This window comes from Ascaphus truei, chromosome 1 (genome assembly GCF_040206685.1).
Source record: "Ascaphus truei isolate aAscTru1 chromosome 1, aAscTru1.hap1, whole genome shotgun sequence".
NCBI classification, from domain to species: domain Eukaryota; kingdom Metazoa; phylum Chordata; class Amphibia; order Anura; family Ascaphidae; genus Ascaphus; species Ascaphus truei.
Genome location: NC_134483.1, coordinates 57,847,747 through 57,872,440, shown reverse-complemented (window position 1 = coordinate 57,872,440; position 24,694 = coordinate 57,847,747). Strand labels below are relative to the sequence as shown.

Genomic DNA, 24,694 nt, shown 5'->3' with positions numbered 1-24,694 from the left:
TTGTACCATTGCAATGAGGAGGTAATCAGATTTATGTCTGTTTAATGACTAGGAAAGGGGACTTGGCAATAGAAACAGAGGCAAGGCCATTAAGTCCCACTCTAAACTGTACATTACAATGTTCTGTAAGTCACAGCATCATCATTGAAAAGCACTAGTATTAGGAAACCGTGTTCTTTCCAGTGAGAACCTGTCACGGGTGCTCGCCACAAACAGGACGGGACCACGAGGCTGAGGTGGGGATTAGGAAACACCGACCCAAAGCAGCGAGACCACGTTTGGTGTGCAGGTCTGGCTGGGAGAGGTATGGTTAGTGGTTTATACTCACTGTGGTCAAGGGTTGGAGAATGAGAATAGTTGATAAGCGTGGTCAAGGGTAGGAGAATGTGGTAAGTCCAGATATGTGGTCGAGGTACTAGGAGACAAGACAAGGTTAGGCAAGAATGCACAAGGCAAAGCAGGACACGGTAAGCAAAGTGCTTGCGGTCACAGGGTAGAGACTACTATGCCCAGCCGATTAGGAGAAGGCATCGTTGAGCATATAAAGGACAGGGAGCCAGTCGGATGAGAGGCATGAAGGTGATGATTGTCTCTTGATTGAGAGCCAATCCAAGATAATTTCCACGGCTGTAGGAGATGATAGGAATCAGACCACTAGGTTGACACGGGCGGAGTTGGCTCCGCAGGTGCATTAGATAAATCAGCTGTCCTGCTGTCAGTGTCAACACGTACAGTGTTCGGATCCTGTGCCTGAAATGGACGGCGCCTGCGCACGATCCTGATTGGCTCACCAGCTATTTCTTTCCCTCTCATCCCCACCCAGCGAGGGTGGACTTTTAAATTTAAAATATCTCCGGGGCATGGGAATTTTTAGAAACTGCACCGATGGGGTAATGCATCTCAACAACAGGCTCCAAGTGTGTGGTGTAAATTCAATAGCCGAGGTAAACATAAGTCATGATTTCTCCTGGGGAAAATAGGATATTATAGAGAAACAATGTCATAGAATTGGGACAGTTAGAATAGCAAGGAAACACAGTACCATCGAAAGGGTGATGCCTCTTGGAATATTTATGGTGTTTATTTTAGGTTGTAAATGTGAAAGTTTTGCCTTATAGTTGCAAGCTCTCGCCAGCAGGGCCCTCACTACATTTTTATTCTTGTTTGTTCTTATTTGGTATGTCATTCTGTTTCCCCCATTGTACCGTGCTGTGAAATATGTTGGCGCTGTCTAATTAAACGATAATATTGTGCCTGATTTTAAGAAAGAACTCCATTTTTTTAAAACAACGCATGAAGAAAGATTTGAGCAATATTTATACTCCAAAAACATAAAATGCTACAATGTTATAATTACGCATGTGGAATTCTATATTTGTATACAAAATAATAGTGCTGCAGGTGTGAAAATAAAAAAGTCAAAGTGCCGTCACACTTCAACCATTGGTACACATACTCAAACCCAACAATCATAAATAGCTCTTTGGTTGAGAGCATCTTTCCCCAGCTTGGGATGTTGAATCTGTATTTTCTCAAATAAGTATTTTGGAGTTTCATGCCTAGAATAAAAGTCTGGTTCATGGTCACTTGTAACAATACAGGGTGTCAAATTCAGAGATGCCAGAAAATGATGGTCACAGTTTAAAAAAACTACTGGCATGTTTTTATAGTCCTTAAAACGGCTAATTGGGCTCAACTTACTAAAAGATGCATATGTGAAATAGTAATAAGGAAGGTTTATTGTAAACAGCGCACAGTTTTTGTGTGTGCAAAGTTTGGTTTGTGCAAGCGAAATTGGATTGTCCCCTTTAGTGAATCTGGCCTGTTGTTACAGTACAGACAAACTCACTCGTTATCTCAGATATGTATTCTTTCTCTGGTTGCCATGTTGCTCCTATTCAATGAATATGTCTATCCAATATATGTATTTGGGCTTTTGCTATTGGGGTGGTTGATGTTAAAGACCAAGGTAGCTGTAGATTTCCATGGAGGGCACACTGCCCCAACTCTAGAAACCGGAGCAACCCCCCTCCCTCCGCCAGCCTTCTACTTTATCTTGTATGGTTATTTGTAAATAAATCAGTTCTGTAGTATTAGATGATACTGTCTGCATATTTTAACTCCTTGTGCAATTTGTAATATTTTTTTTTTAATCTACTTTTTGGTTGCTACAGCAAACATTTAGAAAGTCATATCCACTTCCTCTTTTGAAATAGCCTCTGACATATATACCTTTTTGAACTTTGCACTCTGGTACACAGCAACAGATCTGTTTGTGATACTTTGTTGCCAAACGGCAGCCCGTTTATTACTCTGGAAGCTTTAACAATAATGTGTTACACTTAGAAATATAATGTTCGGCTTTTACTGACTGCAGCATAGTTTGAAGACGGCCATTATGTTAGACACACAATCAGTAATTTTACAGATTTATAACACGAGCACCAAACAATTGCCAGTTTAGGTAATAATGTAGAATTATACATTGTCACATGCTTTACATATACAAACAAGAAAAAAGGGGGGACTGTAGTATTGCTGCTTTAAAAGTCTGGACTGACTGCGTGGTGACCTGGGACAAAGTGAACTTTATTTAGATCATGTTGACAAACCCCACCTACCTTTTGTCAGACTGACTGAAGTACATTCAGTTCCACTTCTGTGCCGTCTTGGGAGTGGTTCTCAACTTTCTTCTTTGTGAACTTCATCAAAACCAGATTTTGGGAATGACCAAGGAATTAACAAACACGAGAATGCATTTAACGTACATTACATTATCTCCAAAACTTGGGCTGACTTAAGAGCACATGAATCTGAGGGAATTATGTAATGAGAGACACATGAATCAACTACACGCGGAGTTTGGGTGCTGTGCATAGCCATTTACTTTCCAGCGCAAAATGTGGAAATGGTACACAACAGAATAATCCATGTAATCTGAGTTTTCCGCCCAATTGTTGTTCATCTACTGCATCTCTTTAAAACAGAAATGTTAATAAGACACTGAAAATGAACTACTGTGGTACTTAAACAGCACATAAGACTTTGCGGAACTCGGTGAAATAAATGATGACCTGAAGGAAACACTATTTATTTCACGCATCAAAACTAAAAAGTCCTTGTGAAGATGATTTTCTTGACTTTTTTTGTAAGTTGGGAATTTGCAGGAGGCCCCCCTGCTCCTCTCTAGAAACCCCTGAGATACCATCCGTTTCCCTGCCGTATAGCAATACTCGCCTGTAGGAACAAGATGGCCACCGCAGCAAGGCTGATTTAGGAGATGTCGCTACTTTCTGTTGGTGACCCCGCAGCTATATTTGTCATTTTTTTATTTTTTAAATGTAGAACTCTCGCACAAAAAACCCCCAATGTCTTGGGGACCCTGGAGTTCATGAGACCACAGATCAGCTCCACGGTAACACCCCAGTTCAGTTACATTTAAAAGAAAAAAAAGGAGATTGCAGCTTTCAAATATCTTTTGAGATTTAAAATGTTTTGTTATTGGATAGGAACTGGGTGGTCCCCTGAATTAAACTGTACTGTTTTCAACTCCAGGAACCCCCAGGTACCAAGATAGTTACCGGTTTGTAAGTACCAACAAATGTCCTCAACAAAATGGCGGTTTAAATCTCGTGGAAGCCGTGAGCCAATAGGAAGCTGCCACATCATCCATTGTTGCAACCTTTCGGATGGCCATTTTAAACCTGACGTGAAACTAGGAAGTAACGCTGGTACCTTTAGCAGTAAGTAAAGGGGGAGGGACAAGAAACAGATAACAAACTGAATAGATGGTGAAATAGCAAGGGGTCATGGAGGTAGAATGGGGGCAAGTGGGGGATTGGCAAGCAGGGAGACACCCATATTAAATACAGATAATACTAGAAAATTTCGAAAGATTAAACTCAATTGGCGCAGAAAGTGCATGCTTGCTAATGTAGGAAGCCTGACAGATAAAATGGGGGAGCTTTTTAAAAAAAATTTTTTTTTTTTTTTTTTTTTTTTTAGTTCAATAGTTTCATGTGGGCAATCTCTAATTACCTAAAGAACTGTATAGCTGCCAGTCAATTCGTTCACCATGTATTGATTGGCGAAATCTTTAGATATGGGATGTGTTTTACCTCTGCTTCTGTCATTCAGTGGAAGCTCATGAATATTCATGAGCACTCCTGCACTGACATGTGCTAGAGGGAGGGCAAGGCTGACAAAGGGGTGTGCCAGAGCTTGTGACAGGACATGAAGGGGCAGTGCCTTGGTAAATGGTTGTTAAAATAGAATACAAGAAAATTGGTCTTCCAAAGTTGTTTTTTTAAAAACAGAAAATGCTAAAAGTGTTTTTTCTTACTACAGAACTGATTTATTAAAAAAAACACACATGCAGGATATTGACTGAACTGCAGCATTACTGAAACATGATGGGATGAAACTCATGACTGGGCAGTTAATTTAGAGGGTTATTCCCTATTTCGGAAGGATCGAGCAAATAGGAGGTAGAGTATGTTTATATGTTAAACCAGATCTAAAATCTATTACAAGGGAAGATGTTTATGAAGGGAATGATGAAAATGTAGAGACCTTGTGGATAGAAATTAGCAGTGGAGGTAAAAGTATAAAGAAAATGTTTGTGGGAATATGCTATAAACCACCAAATATCTGTGAGATTGAGGAAGCTAAAATACATTTGCAAATGGAGAAGGCGTTAAAACTGTGTCATGTTTGCATAATGGGTGATTTTAATTATCCAGACGTAGACTAGGGCAATGAGATTAGCATTACAGCAAAGGAAACAGGTTTTTGGGGGTGCTTAAAGACCATTACGTGACCTAAATTATTGAGGAACCAACCAGGAGAGGGGCAGTACTGGATTTAGTCATATCAAACAATGTAGCAGTAATAACACATATTTAAGTCTGGGAACGTTTGGGTAACAGTGACCATAACATGGTCTCATTTGAAATACATTATCAAAAACCAGATTACTTAGGTTCAACAAAGACTTTAAAGCTGCAGTTCAAGCTCCCGTTGTTTTTTTTTTTTTAAGTTTTTTTTTTACTTCAATAGTTTTATGTGGGCAATCTCTACTTACCTAAAGAACTGCATAGCTGCCGGTCAATTCGTTCTCCGTCTATTGATCGGCAAAGTTTGGCGACATCTTTAAATATGGGGAATGTAAATGGTGGCAATAGCAACAAGCATGCTTTTAAAAATAGAATACAAGAAAATTGGTCTTTCAATGTTGTTTTTTTAAAAACAGAAAATGCTAAAAGTATTTTTTCTTACTACAGAACTGATTTATTAAAAAAAAACACACATGCAGGATATTGCTTGAACTGCAGCTTTAAACTTTAGAAAGGCAGATTTTAATAAACTGAGGACTAATCTACAAGAAATAAATGGGGATGATGTTTTTGCAAGGAAAAATGTGGAAGATGAATGGGCAGTCTTTAAAACATTGTTGGAAAAGCACACTTATCAGTATATACCCTTGTGTAATAAATATAAAAGAAAAGTCTAAACCAATGCAGCAAAATAAACAGTTAGGGGAGGAAATGAAAAAGAAGAAGCAGGCGTTTACATTCTTAAACACAGAAGGAATGGAGGCATCATATCAGAATTATAAGGAATGTAACAAAAGTTGCATAAGGGCAATCAAATTAGCAAAAATGGATAATGAAAAAAGGATTGCAATAGAAATTAAAATCAACCCTACAAAAGTTCTTTTAAGTACCTTAATAACAAACAAATAGAAAAGAAAATAATAGGACGCTTTCATTATGAGAAGAACAGGCAGATTATTGGAGATAAGGTAAAAGCAGAGGTATTCAACAAATGCTTTGCCTCTATTTTAACCAGGGAAGAATCAATTTCAATAGTAGTGCCGCAGGAGGAAGCCACAACCTCTATATTAACGAATAATAGTTTAACTGAGGAAGAAGTTCATAGGCGGCTTGATAAAATTAAAGTAAATAAGGCACCTGGCCATATTAGCATACATCCAAGAGTTCTCAAAGAGTTAAGTTCAGTAATAGCCAAACCATTACATTTAATATTCAAGGACTCCATTTCCACAGGTTCAGTACCACAAGATTGGCGTAAAGCAGATGTGATGCCTATATTTAAAAAGGGAGCTAGATCACAACCGAGGAATTACAGACCTGTAAGCCTGACATCAATAGTGGAGAAACTACTTTGAAGGTTTAGTTCGGCATAATATTTAGGAATACCTAATGGAAAACAAAATTATTAGTAATTGTCAGCATGGATTTATGAAGGATAGGTCATGCCAAACTAACCTTATTAGTTTCTTTGAGGATGTAAGTGGGAATTTAAACCAGGGTAATGCAGTCGATGTGGTCTACTTAGATTTTACAAAGGCTTTTGATACAGTGCCACACAAGAACTTACTGTACAAAATAAAGGAAATTGGACTCGGTAAAAATATTTGCACCTGGATTGAAAACTGGTTGAAGGATAGACAACAGAGAGTTGTCATAAATTGAACTTTTTCAGGTTGTGCTAAAGTTGTGAGTGGAGAACCTGAGGGATCAGTACTGGGACCCCTGCTTTTTAACTTGTTTATTAATGACCTTGAGGTTGGCATAGAGAGCAAAGTCTCCATCTTTGCTGATGACACTAAATTGGGTAAGGTAGTAGAATCAGAGCAGGATGTAATTTCTCTCCAGAAGGATTTGGATAGACTGGAAACTTGGGCAGGTAAATGGCAGATGAGGTTTAATACAGATAAATGTAAGGTTATGCATTTGGGAAACAAGAATAAACAGGCAATTCACAAATTGAATGGGGATAAATTAGAGAAATCCTTGATGGAGAAGGATTTAGGAGTGCGTGTAGACAGCAGACAATAGTGCCCAAAGTCATGCAGTAGATGCAAAGGCAAACAAGATCTTATCTTGCATTAAACAGACAATAGATGGAAGGGAGGTAAACATAATTATGCCCCTTTTATAAAGCATTAGTAAGACCACATCTTGAATATGGATTACAATATTGGGCACCACTCCTTAGAAAATACATTATGGAACTAGAGAGAGTGCAGAGAAGAGCCACCAAATTAATAAATGGGGATGGATAATCTTATTTATGAGGAGAGGCTAGCTAAATTAGATTTATTTACATTAGAAAAGAGGCGTCTAAGAGGTAACATAAATACTGCATTACCTCGATTTATAAGATGCACTTTTTTCACATATTACCATTTCTTAAATCGGGATGTGTCTTACAATCGATGTAATTGAAAAACGGGTATGGTTCCTGTACCAACATAGCTGCTAATGCGAGTCAACTGCGGATCACATGAGCTCCTACGTTGCGGGATGATGTTCCTAGAACGTGATGCTGCCAACGCTGGCGCTTTGCCCGTAGTGCTGAGCAGGAAGTTGCTGTTGCGCTATGACCGGCTGAATGTGCCTTCATTTAAGTTGTCATTGCTTGCGCAAATAAAATAGCTGTGCATTGAAGGTATCCCTAATTGTCACTTAAAATATCATTAAAAAGACTTCACTATGATGCAGCAATGTAGCGTTTCTTTTTTCCCAGAAAATGGTTATTGAATCAATGTTGCGTCTTATAATCAATGGTGTCTTAGAAATGAGGAAATATTGTTTATACAAATATATTCGAGGACAGTACAAGGAGCTTTCAAAAGAACTATTCACCCCAAACGCCGTAGAAAGGACACATGGTCATCACATAAGGTTGGAGGAACAAAGGAAAGGGTTCTTTACAGTAGGGGCAGTTAAAATGTGGAATTTATTACCCATGGAGATTGTGATGGCAGATACAACAGGTAGCTTAAAAAAAAAGGTTAGACATCTTTTTAGAAAGGAATGGTATATAGGAATATACCAAATACGTAAACATGGGAAGCATGTTGATCCAGGGAGTAATCTGATTGCCAATATCTGGAGTCAGGAAGGAATTTATTTTCCCCCTTATAAGATATCATTGGATGATGTTTCACGGTGGAGGAGGGGGGTTATTTGCCTTCCTCTGGGTCAATATACTGTAAGTACAAATATAGGATAAAATATCTGTTGTCTAAATTTGGCATAGGTTAAACTTGATTGACGTATTTCTTTTTTCAACCTCATCTACTATGTAACTATGCAACTATATGTAGCCTAGTGCCCCTTGCTATGGGTTTCCCATGCTTGGCACATATGTCCTGGTAAGTGCAGGCAGTGTTAGGGTTAAATTCTTCCTCGTGAGCCAGCATGAGAGTCCTGCAGCACACTACTAATTGTATCCGAATGTAGCCGTAGCCAGGTGCAGGCTAGTGGCTGTTGAAAACACCATGCCTGGCGGGGTGGGGTGGTTATATGTGTCAGCACCGTGGGGTGATGCCTGTTCCGCCCTCAGACCTGCCCAGTTTTGGGGCAGAGTCACTAACCCTCCCCCAGGCATATAAGATGTTTCCTTCCCAAATTATAGAGAGATTCCATGATGTAGCCTGCTCCATAGTGAGCGAGGTGGTTCTACCTCATCCCATCAAGGAGTAAGGTAGTGATGACTAGCCCAACGGGACTCAAGCCTTTGGGGGGCCTAGTCGGGGACAAAGCAACCGCAAGATGCGAGGGAAGGTGTTCATCCATAGGGTGTTATGAAGTACCTCTCTTGCATGGGAGATGGAATCTGCTGGCCTGCCAATAAATGGTACAACGTTCCATGTCTCCTGTCTAATTTACTGGAACGGGGTTCCTGTGGGGTCACTCTCTGCCCCAAGCAGATCCCTACAGGATGGAGGCGCTCCACCAGATGGCGTTTTCTTGCCTTTCCTCATACCAACGCGGAAACTCAGGCTTCCTGATAGACAACAGGTGAGCCCATTCAGCAGTTAAATGAAGATAACCTTCCGCTCACTCTTAGATCGTTTATATTATTAGTATAGTGAAATACTTAGGTGCATAGGGAAAAAAGACTAAATAATAACATTGTCTGAGGTATAGCTCTCGCGCTAGGTCCCTCTATGTTGCACTCAAAGTACATATTGGTGTCATTTAATGTGATGAAATCATCACGAATTAATTATTGCTATAGAACAAGGTATCAAATACACCTTATATGTACCACTGACTTGAAAAGGAATTTTTTGAAAAATAATAGTTTTATTAATCATCAACGACGCTTGTGATATATTTACTGTGATAGTTAAAATTAAGATTAAAATCCCCAAATAAGGAGCATATCAAAACTACTGACCATATATATTAGTCCCAAATATTATTGGTATAGGTCAAGTCATGTAATTTCATCACATTAAATGACACTAATATGTACTTTGAGTACAACATAGAGGGACCTAGTGCGAGAGCTATACCTCACACAAGTTTTTCATTATTAAGCCCATACAGCACCAAGGTACACTCGTAACGGACAGTTCTTCCTTAAGGGGGGGGGGGTGTTACATTTGGGGACGCTGAGATTTTTGGGCAAGGGGGACCGCCAAAAAGGAAAGGATTATGCGGAGGGAGAAGCGACGGCCAGCTGCTGTATCCACGCCAATTACCCTCTCTGCTTGCAAGCTGGGGTGCTTGCTACGGTGACGCATCCAGCTCATTAGTGCAAGCTCACCGCAGCCAAACTGAGAGGTGAATGGGGTCACTCACCATATCAGGGCTGTTTTATTAACTTGACCAGGCCATTTGCATGAACTGAGAGGTGCCTGAAAACCACCGTATCAGGACCATGTCCCTTCACATTCTATGACTGAGATGTGTCTGAACCCCATGGTATCGGCTGGGGGCACGCGGGTAATATGCCTCTGGTGTGGACCACTTGAAATATAGCACCCCCAATTGGGGATTACCTGCGGGCACTCTAAATTGTTACATGTTCCAGGGCGGAGATGTGTGTAAAACCCTTGGTATCAGACAAGGACACCTTGCTGTATGCCCACGGTGTGGATCGCTTGAAAGACGGCACCCTCAATTTGGGACTGTTGGTGTGTGCTCAACTACTGTGTTCTTGAATGTCAGGGAGGAGGTAGAGTGCTGAATGGTGTGGATGGCTTGCAAGATAGTACCCCCAATCTGGGACTTCCCACCTGCGGAGGAGGAGAACTGTGCATACAGAATATGACCAGCCGTTGTGGCTCCTTGCAAAATAGCACCCCCAAATTGGAACTCCAAAGATGCACTGAAGTGAATTCCGGGTGCCTGAGGAGGATCCTGAAGCCGAGAAGCGATTCTCGCCAAAATCAGGAGAACCGAGTGCAGAATTTGCAAAAAGCAAGCTTTGATTTTGCATAGTATGTGTGGCTTGGCGCGAAAGCCCTGGCCATGCCCCTTTTACATGCCTGGGACTGCTGGATCCACATGGGGGAGGAGACGAGGATCTAGCAGTGGCCACGTGGGGTGTAGCCGGATGCAGCTATCACACCCAGCAGACACACGTGGTAACTACCCAGGCAAGACTGTTGTCTGATCAGTGTCCGGCTATCTCCAAATTTCAAATGGCTGATATTCCGGCCCAGTTATTCGAGCTGCCTGGAGGACTCTTGTGTATATCTCATCATGGCCTAGACTCTCTACAGTTCCTGTGCCCGTGGTGCCATCGACCCGGAGGAGGGCTGGATGTCACGTCCTGTTGTGATCGATGTGATGTGCCCCACCTTCGACCAGTGCGGGAGGCTTGGGACCAGCCTATGTCTGCTCTCCATACGACTGGAGGGCCGAGCTCCTATCCCTTGGTTCATCGGCTGGAAATTATTTATTTATTTATAAAATATTTTACCAGGAAGTAATACATTGAGAGTTACATCTCGTTTTCAAGTATGTCCTGGGCACAGAGTAAAACAAATAATACATGGTTACAAGTACAGTTACATAAATAAACAGGGTATACATTATATACAAGACATTGCGTGCACAGTTAAAGAAAATATATATTATGAGCGTATGAAACAGTTACAGACCAGGTTAAAATGTGAGACAGCCTTAGATTTGAAAGAACTTAAACTGGTGGTGGATGTGAGAGTCTCTGGTAGGTTGTTCCAGTTTTGGGGTGCGTGGAAGGAGAAGGAGGAACGTCCGGATACTTTGTTGAGCCTTGGGACCATGAATAGTCTTTTGGAGTCTGATCTCAGGTGATAAGTGCTGCAGGTGGTAGGGGTGAGGAGCTTGTTCAGGTAGCTGGGTAGCTTGCCCATGAAGAATTTAAAGGCAAGACAGGAAAGATGAACTTTGCGCCTAGACTCTAGTGTTGACCAATCTAGTTCTTTGAGCATTTCGCAGTGATGTGTGTTGTAGTTGCATTGGAGAACAAAACGACAAATTGAATTGTAGATGGTGTCAAGTTTGCTAAGATGGGTTTGAGGAGCCGAGCCATATACTATGTCTCCATAGTCTATAATTGGCAGTAGCATCTGCTGTGCGATACGCTTTCTGACCAGGAGACTTAGGGAGGATTTGTTCCTGTAAAGTACCCCTAGTTTGGCATAGGTCTTGGTTGTCAGGGTATCAATGTGCATCCCGAATGTTAAGTGGGAGTCAAACCATAAGCCCAGGTATTTAAAACTAGTGACAGGTGTTAGGGTGGTGTTAGCGTTGGTTCTAATCTGGAGCTCAGTCACTGGAAGCTTTACAAATTTAGTCTTGGTCCCAAATACCATTGTTACCGTCTTGTCAGTGTTTAAAAACAGTTTGTTTTGGGAAATCCAGTTTTCGAGTCTCAAAAAGTCAGACTGAAGTATGTGTTGAAGGTCAGAGAGGCTATGGCTGTGTGCATATAGGATTGTGTCATCTGCATACATGTGTATTGAGACTTCCTTACAAGCTGTGGGAAGATCATTAATGAACACTGAGAAGAGTAGGGGCCCCAGAACAGAGCCTTGCGGGACACCACAGGTGATATCCAGGGGGTTGGAGTTAGAGCCTGAGATGGACACATGTTGGGATCTTCCTGATAGGTAGGACTGAAACCAGTTTAAAGCATGTTTCCCTATTCCAGTGTCAAAAGCCTTTGCAAAATCTAGGAATACTGCACGAGTGAGTTGTCCCCGTTCCATTCCACACTGGATTTCATTGCAAACTTTTAGCAGGGTAGTTACGGTGGAGTGTTTGGGACGAAACCCAGACTGGAATTGGCTAGGGAAATTTGTCTTGGTATAGAAATCGCTTAATTGGGAGTGGACACATTTCCCCATGACTTTGGATAGAATTGGGAGAAGTGAGATTGGCCTGTAGTTTGAGACAGTGTTTTTGTCCCCACTTTTGAAGATTGGGACAACTCTGGCAGTTTTCCAGGTCTTAGGGATATGGCCTGCAGACAGGATAGAGTTGACTATGGACGCAATTGGTTTGGCAATGGCTGGGGCACCAAGTCGTAGGAACCTAGATTGTAGTAAGTCGGGTCCACATTGGCTGCTTAGTTTTAGTTTGAGGAGCGCTTGTATAATTTCCTCTTCAGGTACTGGGCCAAATTGAAAATTGTGGGCAGTGTTGGGAGGGGGTGGGACTGTAGGGGTACTCCCAGGATGAGATTCAGGTTTGTGGTTTGGGCTGCGTTTCGCTAATAAGTTAGTGGCACACCCCACAAAGTGATCATTGAATGCATTTGCAATGTCAGTGGGGTTTGTCAGAGTAATATCCCCCTTAGTGATATTACTTGGTTGTTGATGGTTAGGAGGCTGGAATATATTGTTGATAACCTTCCAGAAGTTAGCTGGGTTTGATGTATTCTGGTGGAGATTGTCAGAGTAATATTGTGCTTTTGCATGCCTTGTTTGCCTTGTGCACATGTTCCGCATGCATCTGTAGTGATTGAGATCCTTGGTAGTGCCAGTTACTGTGTAGCTTTTCCACAAGGCATCCCTGAACTGCTAGAGTGCTATAAGGTCAGGTGTAACCCATGGAAGGTGGGCCCCCCGTACCTTTATTTTGCGGAGTGGAGCATGGGTATCGCAGAATTTTAAGAACTCTGATTGGAAATAGTCAAGCGCAGAATCAGGGTCGGGAATTAAATCGATTCTGTGCCATGGGCAGTTGGTAAGGTCATCCAGAAACTGTTGTGGGTTAAAGTTTTTAAATGTTCTAGTGAGGAGAACTTTAGGGCTTTAATGGGGCGGTTTAATTTTTCTTACACAGTACACTATTGCATGGTCACTGAAAATATCAGGAAGGATGCCAGAGGATTGGATTCTGCTGGGGTTTGAGGAGAGAATCCAGTCTAGCAAGGAATGGTTATGCGATTTCAGGTTTATCCGTGTGGGTTGGGAAATGAGTTGTGATAGGTTAAGTGACTTGAGTTGAAATGTTGATGGACAATGCTCCAGCAAGTGCAGAGCAGGTCTATATGGACATGATCTACGAGATTTTTCATCCGTGATGGAGGAATTCAGGGCGCAACTCTGTGCGGAGCATTATGATGCGAGCCCCGAGTCTGGGGTGGCGTCATCTAGAGGGGATGCCCATGTCAGAGGCCACTTTTCCTTGACCACTAATACCAGTCGGGGTGTGAAGATATCACTGCCGACCCTCGGCGACTTCTGTGGTGGCCTTGCCCGAGCAGAGACAGTCCGCGGCTGCGGAGGAGGTGCCGGGAGGTTCTTCTGATTGCCTCAGCCCAGCCGATCAACGCGGGTGCTACAGCCCAGCAGAGCGACGCGGAGGTGTCCCCTTCCGAGGTACCAGCCGGTACCTCCATCGTTCCTGCTCCAGAGACCGATTTGTCCCTAGCGGTGAGTGGTGCGAGACTGTAGATGCTTAATGCCACTGCCACGTAGAGAGGACGCTGTTCTGCTGCTTGTCCAGGGGCTGCCCTGAGGTGACTATGAGATCGGGACTTTCTTCTTCATCCGCAGGGGTGGGCCCCAGGACATTATGGTACTTGCCCAACCCTGTGCTACGTCCCCTGTTTCTATTCCAGTGACCCGAGAAGAGCCCTTAGGGTCAAATGGGAAGCATAGACCCCTGTCACTTCGACCACCGTCCCCAGGGATGTCCATGGATCGCAAATGTACCGCTGTGGATACTGTTATGTATCAATCTGTTGCGGGAAATGTGTTAGACTGGTGGGATCCTATATTCCATAGGTACGTGCCCCACCTGGGCCAAACCCGGTTTGAGCTAGCCAGGGGCAACAGGGTAGTGCACTAGTGGGAGGAAGGGGAATATACTCCAGAACAATCAGCAGAAACTATACGCATGTACAGTGGTTGCCTGGGGTTGGGGCCCAAGGTTTCTCCAGGAGTGGAGGATGTTAATGAGGATACTTCTCGTTGATGCTGCGCTATGTGGGAAACATTATTATTAGAGCAGGAGCTTTACTGTGAAGTGAAAAGGGAGTATCAGAGCAGGATATATGCTGCACAAGTAGGGGCTCTTCTGGATATGTGTACAATGTTATGTATGCCCAGTTATCATGCATTTATTGGTATTATAGTGTGTCACATGCGGGGACGTGAAGGATTTCACCAGGGGGAGCCTGTAGCCTAGTGCCCCTGGCTATGAGTTTCCCAGTCCTGGCACATAAGTCCTGGAAAGTGTAGGCAGTGTTAGGGTTAAATTCTTCCTCGTGAGCCAGCATGAGAGTCCCGCAGCACACTACTAATTGTATCCAAATGTAGCCATAGCCAGGTGCAGGCTAGTGGCCGTTGAAAGCATCATGCCTGGCGGGGTTGTTATAGGTTTCAGCACCGTGGGGTGATTCCTGTTCTGCCCGCAGACCTGCCCAGTTTTGGGGCAGAGTCACTAACCACTCCCCCAAGTATATAAGATGTTTCCTTCCCAAATTAGAAAAAGTTTCCAGGATGTAGCCTGCTCCATAGTGAGCGAGGTGGTTCTACCTCACCCCATCAGGGACAAAGTCACTGCAAGATGCAAGGAATGGTGTTCATCAGTAGGGTGTTATGAAGTACCTCTCTTGCGTGGGAGATGGAATCTGCTGGCCTGCCAATAAATGGTACAATGTTCCATGTCTCCTTTCTAATTTACTGGAACGGCGTTCCTGTGGGGTCACTCTCTGCACCTGGCAGATCCCTACAGGATGGAGGCGCTGCACCAGATAATGTTCCCTTGCCTTTCCCCATACTAATGCAGAAACTCAGGCTTCCTGATAGGTGAGCCCATACAGCACCAAGGTACACCCGTAACAGCCAGATCTCCCTTAAGGGGGGGACGGGGGGGACGGGGGTGGGTGTTACATATAATATAATGCTATTTAAAAACCTTTTGTATTCTTAAACTACCGTAAGTAACTATATAAGTATCTGAGGAACCACTGGGTCCACATTGCTGAAAATAATACTGATCAACTCCTTGGTTTATATATATATATATATATATATATATATATATATATATATATATATATATATATATATAACATTTTTAGTGTCATTAAGTTCAGTATATAGAGTGTGCGCTTACTTTGTTTGTTTTGTGTGTGTATATATATATACATACAGTGTTCGACAAACCTATACATTTGCTCGCCCCGGGCGAGTGGATTTAACCCCCGGGCGAGTAAATATTGGCCCAAGCAGCACACGTTTGGTACTAGGTGGCGAGTAGATTTTTTTGTGTGGCGAGTAGATTTTTTGGTGATTTGTCAACCACTGTGTGTGTGTGTGTATATATATATATATATATATATATATATATATATATATATATATATATATATATATATATATATATATATATATATCAAAATGGGAAGATTGCTTTGGTTGTGAGTTTACCGTTAGGTCCAGAAAGAATTGGACACTGATACAAGTTTTGTTATTTCGGCTGTGTACCAAAATAAATTCAAGTTACAGTTAAATAATGAATATGGGCTTAAAGTGCAGTCTGTCGCTTTAATTTGAGGGTATTCACATCCAAATTGGAGAAAGGGTTTAGGAATTACATCTCTTTAATATGTAGCCCCCTCTTTTTCAAGGGACCAAAAGTAATTGAACAATTGACTCAAAAGCTGTTTCATGGACAGGTGAGGGCTATTCCTTCGTTATTTAATCATCAATTAAGCAGGTAAAAGGTCTGGAGTTGATTCCAGGTGTGGCATTTACATTTGGAAGCTGTTGCTGTGAACCCACAACATGCGGTCAAAGGAGCTCTCAATGCAAGTGAAACAGGGCATCTTTAGGCTGCAAAAAAAAAGAAAATGCATGAGAGAGATAGCAGGAACATTAGGATTGGCCAAATCAACAGTTTGGTACATTCTGAGAAAAAAAAGAACGCACTGGTGAGCTCTGCAACACAAAAAAGCCTGGACGTCAACGGAAGACAACAGTGGTGGATGATCGTAGGATCCTTTCCATGGTAAAGAAAAACCCCTTCACAACATCCAGCCAAGAGAAGAACACTCTCCAGGAGGTAGGCATATCATTATCCAAGTCTACCATAAAGAGAAGACTTCACGAGAGCAAATACAGAGGGTTCACCACAAGGTGCAAACTATTCATAAGCCTCAAGAATAGAAAGGCCAGATTAGACTTTGCCAAACAATATCTAAAAAAGCCAGCCCAGTACTGGAACAGCATTCTTTGGACAAATGAAACTAAGATCAACCTGTACCAGAATGATGGGAAGAAAAAAAGTATGGAGAAGGCTTGGAAGGGCTCATGATCGGAAACATACCACATCATCTGTAAAACACGGTGGAGGCAGTGTTTTGGCATGGGCATGCATGGCTTACAATGGCACTGTGTTACTAGTGTTTATTGATGATGTGACAGAAGACAGAAGCAGCCAGAGGAATTCTGAAGTGTATAGGGATTTATTGTCTGCTCAGATTCAGCCAAATTCAGCAAAGTTGATTGGACGGCGCTTCATTTTACAGATGGACAATGACCCAAAACATACTGCGAATGCCACCCAGGAGTTTTTTTAAGGCAAAGAGGTGGCATATTCTGCAATGACCGAGTCAATCACCTGATCTCAACCTGATCAAGCATGCATTTCACTTGCTGAAGATAAAACTTAAGGCAGAAAGACCCACCCACGAACAAACAACAACTGAAGACAGCTGCAGAAAGGCCTGGCAAAGCATCACAAAGGAGGAAACCCAGCGTTTGGTGATGTCCATGCGTTCCAGACTTCAAGCAGTCATTGCCTGCAAAGGATTCTCGACAAAGTATTAAAAATTAATATTTTATTTATGATTGTGTTAATTTGTCCAATTACATTTGAGCCCCTTACATAAGGGTACTGTGTATGAAAATGGTTGCAATTCCTAAACGTTTCATACGATATTTTTGTTCAACCCCTTGAATTAAAGCTGCACTTCTATTGCATCTCAAAGTCTGCACTTCTATTGCATCTCGGCTGTTTCGTTTCAAATCCATTGTGGTGGTGTACAGAGCTAAGATTATGAAAATTGTGTCAGTGTCCAATTACTTCCGGACCTAACTGTATATGCAAGCCAAACCCCACTCACAAAGGTGGGAGACGGTCGCGAGTGTCCCGCAAGAGCAGAACTACTGACGCTGTCAATCCACACCAGATACGGAGGGGGTAAGCAGGCAAAACAACTGGCTTAGAACTAAAGCACAATAATGTTGAAGAACTTACTTTAAAACTCCGCACGGTCCTCCTGCGACGACTCCTGCCAGGCGCGCACCCCGGTGCGAATAGATGAAGGGAGAGATCCAAATTGAAATAGCCAGTGCACAGCCAAAGTAGCAAAGCTACACTCTGATAAAGCACTTCCAGGGTGAAACATGTTGGAGGATTACCAGTACTACTACTTTATGTTTTTTAACCAATAAATAAAGTTTTGGTCACCACGTGTGTGGCTGTGCACTGGCTATTTCTATTTGGATCTCTCCACCTTAAAATATTGCAGCGTGAGCACATGTACCACCCGAAATTGCATGACTAATTGCCTGGATATAACACACATCTTCTTAATCATTGCACTTCGAAAACCAAAAAAAACAGCCTGTTAAACTAAAGCTTTAAGAAAGGAGTGTAAGGCAGGAACTTAAGGCAGGTACTGAACCAATATGGTAGCAACAGGGAAGGATCGGTGGGCCTAATTGTACAAATACTCGTCAAACACATTTACTATTTTAATCCACTAAAGGCCTCTCATGCTGATGCACAACTTTTATTTTTTTAAATGCTTTACCAGGAGGTAATACATTGTGAGATACCTCTCGTTTTCAAGTATGTCCTGGGCACAGAGTTATAACAATAGATGGTTACATTAAAAGAACAGAGTAAATTGGGTACAGTGGATAAAAGGGCTGGTGAGTTTCAGATTGAAATAGAGAAGCTTTAACATCAGCAAACGGCTCACACCTTTTGGCTGTCCACTGAAGGGGTTCAGAATGAATGCAGCTGCGAATAATTAATAATTGTTTGTTCTTGTATAGGGCTGCTAGTATTACATAGCGCTTTACAGAGACATTTTGCAGACACAGTCCCTGCCCTGTAGAGCTTACAATGTTTTTGGTGTCTGAGGCACAAGGAGATAAAGTGACTTGCCCAAGGTCACAAGGAGCCGACACCGGGAATTGAACCCGTTTCCCCTGCTTCAAACTCAGTGCCAGAGGCAGTGTCTTTACTCACAGAGCCACGCCTTCTTCCAAACAAAGTTCTCTGAATACAAAGTTATTTGTCCTCTTGGCTCATTAACATTCCAGTGGGTGGGGTTGACGTTCCACAAAGTACAACTGTTAGGTGAACAGCATTAATTTAAGCAGTGGGGTCCCCTTGCTTCTTAGTATATGTACTGGGGAAGGGGCTGCAGGTTACTTCTTGGTATTTAAATCCCCAGCGTTATGTGGCCAAATAGGAAGCCGCAATGACATCCAAATGAAGACAATTCAGCCACGGAGACAGCCTGCTTCCTATCCATGTTAAAAACAACAAAACGGGGTCAGGGTTGGTTAAAAAAGTAGTCGATTGGTGCTCCTTTAAGCACCCAGAGACATTTCAAAAAGTGGAGGTGCCCAAATTGGCTCTGGTTTTTAGGCGGTTCCTACACCTGATGTGAGCTGGGAGGTATCTTACAGTGTTAAACATTTTGGGGGAAAGTTCAGTTACAGCAGGAAAAGGGAAAAAAACGATTGATGCAGATGCAGCACTTGGGCTATACAAACTACCAACTATAAACTATCAGGATTCACCAGATCTTGCTGTCAAGTGGCATTCAGAGCTCTCCATGTGCTGACGTCACTTTTATCAGAGTTGCCAGTAGAGCAGGCAAATTGTCCCTTATGGGACCGGGGAATCTGTGGATATGGGTAGGACTTGTCAGTGGAGAATCTAGAGTCCGACCCCTCAAAACCTTTCCTTTTCCGGATAACGTGCTACTTAAGAGTACATCTGTTTTTATCTTCACTTTTTGCTCAACAATGTATTCTGTCTGTAAAGGACAACTCAAATTCCACACATTTCGTTTATAAAGAGTAGTATGAAGATCAAAAGCACAAAAAGAAACCACGGCAGAGACCGTCAGAAGCGATTGAGATGCATCATTAGACATTATAAATGGAACTTCCATAAGCATGTTTTGAAAGAACGGTTGTGGAAGGAGAAGAATGTCCATCATCTGTCTATACTGCTTGAGTAAACAAGCAGAAGAAAGCGGAGAAAAAGGAAAACATTTTTTTTATACCTTTTTATTTACTTTTCTTTTAAATAATCCTCCCCCTCCACCCACCATGTGTAGTGCTGACAGGCTCCCCTACCCCAAAGTCAGTGTCATTGTTCTCCGTTATTGTCTTTATTCGCTGAGACACTCCGTTTTAGTCGTTCTATGGCAGTACAACTCACTACCATCTCCCTCCACTCACTATCATTTACTGTAACCATAACACACTTTTATGGAAGAGCGTTGGCTTTGGATAGTCATCGTTCTCTGTCTCCTGGAGGTTTCCTTTTTGTTTTTGTTTTTTGCTTCAACCTACAGTCGTTTGTAGAGATCTGAAGGGATGAAATTAAACTATGATTATGGTAAGTGAAAACATTTGTTTAACCCACTTTATATGAGATGCAAGGGACTTTTTTTTTTTTTTTAATGCTACAGGTTATGGTTATGTACCAGTGTGCATATAAACTTCTGTTCTAATTTTCAGTTGTGTTGGGAAGACGCTGCTTTTCAAAGCCCTTAGGCTCTGGGTTGTAGCCTTGTCCCAAGAACTTGCATTGTTGAGAAGATGCTTTATTTTAATATGTGAAAATTGTCAAGTATAAGTGTCGGTGCAGCTGTTGGCCATCGGTTATTGAAATGATCAGCTTACAATAAACACTTATGCAAAATAATTCTTAGAATATCACCTGTATCAATGAAGCAGAATCACTGCACAGCCAACTACAACCATGTAATTGTCCCAAACACTATATTTTAACTGGTTAAATAAGCAGTAGTTTCCTGTGTTTGCACAGATTGTTGAATGTGTGGAAAAATTAGACATTGCTACTTTAAGAAATTCTGAGAACGGGAGTGAGTTATAAAAATGCTGTTCATCTTGGTTTAAGAGAACATTTTATAACAAAATCAGTGTACTGTATGCTTCTGGGATCTACATTGCTTGAATTTCAGAATAATTATTTGTTCGATGCTGTTTTCCTGAATAAATAATACAATGGAAATTGCAACAACAAAAAAGGCTCATCATTCTCTTGGGCTTAATTAGTACGTATTGTGTGGCACACATCAGCAAAATAGCCAAACAAATATATATTACTGTTAATTTAGAATGAAAAAGAATAAAAGGCCCTGTGTTAGCTTGGTAAATGTCGATGTAGCAGGCTTCATTTTTACATTTGGTTTGTTATGTTGAGATACACCATGATTTACTGTATTAGCATTGTCATTGAATCCTAAGGAAACTGCTATTCTGAATGATAGCAGAATGATCTGGGGCAGCAATGTCACTATACATCTGTATGGTTAACATTTAAAAACAAAAAAACTGCTGAATGGTCATGAATTCTATAATCTCACGTGTCTGGATTTTATCAGATATTCAGCAATAAAATCACGAGCATTTAAAAGGTTGCCATTTTATTTATTTATTTTTTACTTGCAGGTCTTCTGTCCAGTGGCATAGAACTTAACAGAAAGCATGACCAGTCATTGGATGGAGCAGCTTACTGTAGGCTCCTTTTTAGAGAGAGCTGGTTATCTTAAATCTTCGCAGTGTGACCCATGATGATCACACACAGTCTTCTGCAGTATCAGCACCTCAACCACATTCTCCAGTGACTGCTTACTATCAGCACAATGGTAACATTGCAAGCCTGCATAATGAGACTGAGCGTTTGGCAACACAACGGGAACAGCTAGAACTGTTGGGCTTGACTCGTCCTCTCCGTCATTTGGAGACCTTGCCACATATAAGGGGAAGGTATGCCACCTTGCTCAGAACTTCCATTTCATGGCATGGAGCTTACACAGGATGGCTCCGGCTCTTTGCCCTGAATAGTCGTTTTCATACTTTAGATGACAACCTCGGGAAACCCAGCACAGTCACAAGGGTCTCAAAGAACAGCAAAGTGGTCACAGAGCAGCTCTCCAGTCACTTCCCTTACACCTGAGTCTCCACAGCCACATTCCCTTCAATCTCAGCCAGAAAGACAGAGAGGAATCCAAAGATGGCGTGCGCATAAACGAGGAGGAATGAGCATGTAAAATATGTGGCTTTTGGGGGAAGATGGCGATTTGTGAAACGTTTTGGAATTCACTATTTTTTTGCATGAGGTACACAATAGGAACACATATTACTGTAGTTTTTACAGGATAACATATTCCATTACGAAATATTCCCTGTGGCAATGTGTGCGCTCGTGTCTGAACCTGCCCCAGATAAAATCGGCTTAGGCTTTATTTGTACTGTGCTGCTACTGTCTTGGTAATGATTCACAATAGTAACCACATGTGATATTTTGTTAATTTAAAGCTGACTATTGAGCATGCGCATAGGTACGTGGCTTTAATCTGGGATTCTGCTGAATGGTCACAGATTCTAAATACTGTATGTGATCAATACACTTTTTCTGCAGCGTCCCTGAACTGCACAGTTCTTGGGTTCTCCAGTGTACGATAGGCTACATACCCCAATCGGAGTACCTATTCTTTGCTGAATTTTCAATTTACTCATTGTATGAACCATTTTGCACTGTTAAGAGTTTAGGCAACCAACTAGTGAGAAACCTATATCGGAAATATAAAAAAACAAGTGCCACTTTTCACTTTGGTATTTCTGTTGTCTTTGTTGGGTACAACAAACAACAGAGAAGCCCAATGCTACATCCAATATGACAAAAATACGCCGTAAAATACTTATATATTCTCTTGAAAAAGGGTCATTTAGTTTAACCCTTTGGCCAAAGCATTGTAAGCCTGTGAGCCACGACAAGGCAGACCCAGTTGTACTTTGTTGGGTACACTTAGGCCAAGAAATACACAATGTGAAGTTTAGCAGATATTGTGCAACTGCATTATTAAAAACGACTGCACTTTTGGCTTCTCCTTTTCAAAAGAAAAAAGTTTGACAAAAGGTGAGTAGATTCTGTAATCAGTCACATGACAGAGAAATCAATAAAGTTCGGTGCTTATCAAACCTGTGTGGCCAATGGGACACTCGGATAAAACTGATTAAAAAAAATATTGTAAATATGGTAATTCAGGAGAAGTTGAGCTGCCTCCCAAGACAATTTACTTCAGTGCTATTATTTTGAGGCACGCAGAAACGAATAAAAAAAAAAGAGGTTCAAATCCTTTAGGCATATTCTTAAATGTGATCAGTCAGAATGGTATGAGGTGGGTGTTGGAATAGAGACACCGTCAAACCTCAGGGGTCCCCACGGGAAACTTCCCCAATCAGCGATCTCCTTTAATTGAAAAATTCTAAAAAGAAGTCACACGGTGTGTAAAACTGCTTTACTGTGTAGTACACGCAAACACAGAAAGAATTACACTCACAAGATGTGAAATGGTATCTAGCCTTGGGTGTGGTTTTAATCTTTAACTGCGCTCCACAGTGTGTCTATTCCAACACCCACATCATACCATTCTGCCTGATCACATTTAAGAATCTACCTGAAGGATTTGCGCCTCTTTTTTTTTTGTTCTATCATGACTCTACAAACGGAAGAGGAAACTAGACTGAGACCGGCATTTCCAACAGGATATGTATTTTGTTTATTCATTCTAATTTGTTCTTGGAGTGCGTTTCTTGTGCTTCTGTTTCTTTTTTTGTTTTATCATTATACAGAGACTAATAAAAAAATACTTCGTCACAAGAAGCAGTGCTGTGTATGATTTGATTAGGGAGTTTTTATCTTTTATGCATTACTGAACCAGACAAAGAAATAGTGAGCATGCATACCGCCAAATACAATCATATTTTAAACACAAAGTCACACAGTAACCAAGGGCGCAAAAAGGGGAAAAGAAAAAAACAAATATAGTGAAGTATATTTTTCCGATTCAATCCTAATTCTGGGGATGGGAATTCTGAGAGGGCCTGGAGCAGGGTCCATGCAAAACACTGATTCAAGTCTACGAAATAACACCAAGGCACATGTTTGTGACGGAATTCACATTAAGTTTATTTCGCCAAGCCATTTTTTAAATATACAACACTATATTAGTTTATTTTCTTTTTTTTGCACTGTTGGTTACTGTTTGACATTTGGACTTCTTAGAAGAAACTCATTGTGGGAGTTTTCTAACTCCATGAGGCTGCAGGGAAAGCGAGAAGGATTGTATTACTGTTTATATCAGTAGATTGCATGATATGTCACATTAAGGTGTAGGGCAGGCCCGTCAAACACTGTGTGTAGCCCACAAAACTGTAATGTGGCCCGCTCGGCTTTCTGCACGACAGGTGGGTGCTGATGGCGTGTGACCTCCTCTTGTAACCTCAGCCCGCCCCCGCTCCTTTAAAGTCTTTAAATTTATGTTACATTTAAATTTAGGCTCCTTTAAATTATTTCCACCGCCCCCCCCCTCCAGTATCCTCCACTGACCGCCCAGCCCGCCTGCTATACTCTCTGCCCTCCTTCAAGATCACGTTACCTCCTCCTCTACCCTCCATTTCTCCCCTCCTTTTCACCCGCCGACCTGCTGTAGGAGGTAAAGGGAACTGGCTGTGTTAGGGCTCGCTCAGACAGGCTGCTACGGCAGCTTGCTAGCGTTCGCGCCCCCGCCGCTCGCCCCTGCAGCACAGAGAACTGGGCTCAAACTGCAGGAGGCAGATCGCGGCATTTGGGGGCGTGGCGGGGGCGTATAACGAACGCGTCACGGAGCTGGTTCGCCTTTATTGGCTGAACCAGCTCGCATCACGCGACTGTAGCCCCAAATTTCAATTTGGGTTGTGCTGGCAAAATATCGCAGCAACAACACTGCACTTTGCCACCAGTGGAGTTTTCAGTTTGAAAACTCCCACCACACAACCCAAATTTGCGACGGACGTGTGCGCACACGTTAGCGCGCGCACATCGCATCGCCTGCTGTCTGAGCGAGGCCTAAGGATGGTGGAGGGAGATAGGAGGATGGAAGGGAAAATGTATCAAATCTTGTATCGCTTTTGAACGATAACGATGAGAATTTGGAAATGATGAATGTTAGAGACAAGCGAAATATTGGTAATAATATTGATAGTTTACATCAGGATTCTATTATGAGTCTGTATTACTTAGTTTAAACCAAGGTCAATTTTGTTGAAACTTTTACTCAATAATATTAAACTATTGTAAACATTTACGTGAGCAGAAATCAG

The 24,694-nt window shown here is 42.0% G+C and overlaps 1 protein-coding gene across 4 annotated transcripts in view; it reads left to right on the top strand.

Annotated features, from left to right (window-relative positions):
- Positions 1-24,694, top strand: part of TTC33 (tetratricopeptide repeat domain 33) — a 253,317-nt gene that overhangs the window by 6,358 nt on the left and 222,265 nt on the right. For 2 of the 4 annotated variants that reach the window (XM_075588624.1, XM_075588612.1), the window contains exons 1-3: positions 3,556-3,743; positions 4,348-4,487; positions 20,999-21,669. The exons of 1 other annotated variant lie outside the window; for it this stretch is intronic. In XM_075588624.1, the coding sequence (XP_075444739.1) occupies positions 21,623-21,669 (47 nt within the window). In that variant the 5' untranslated portion in view covers positions 3,556-3,743; positions 4,348-4,487; positions 20,999-21,622. Of the gene's footprint in view, positions 1-3,555; positions 3,744-4,347; positions 4,488-20,998; positions 21,670-24,694 lie in introns of those variants that run through there. One more of the 4 variants, XM_075588616.1, reaches the window with a different exon arrangement.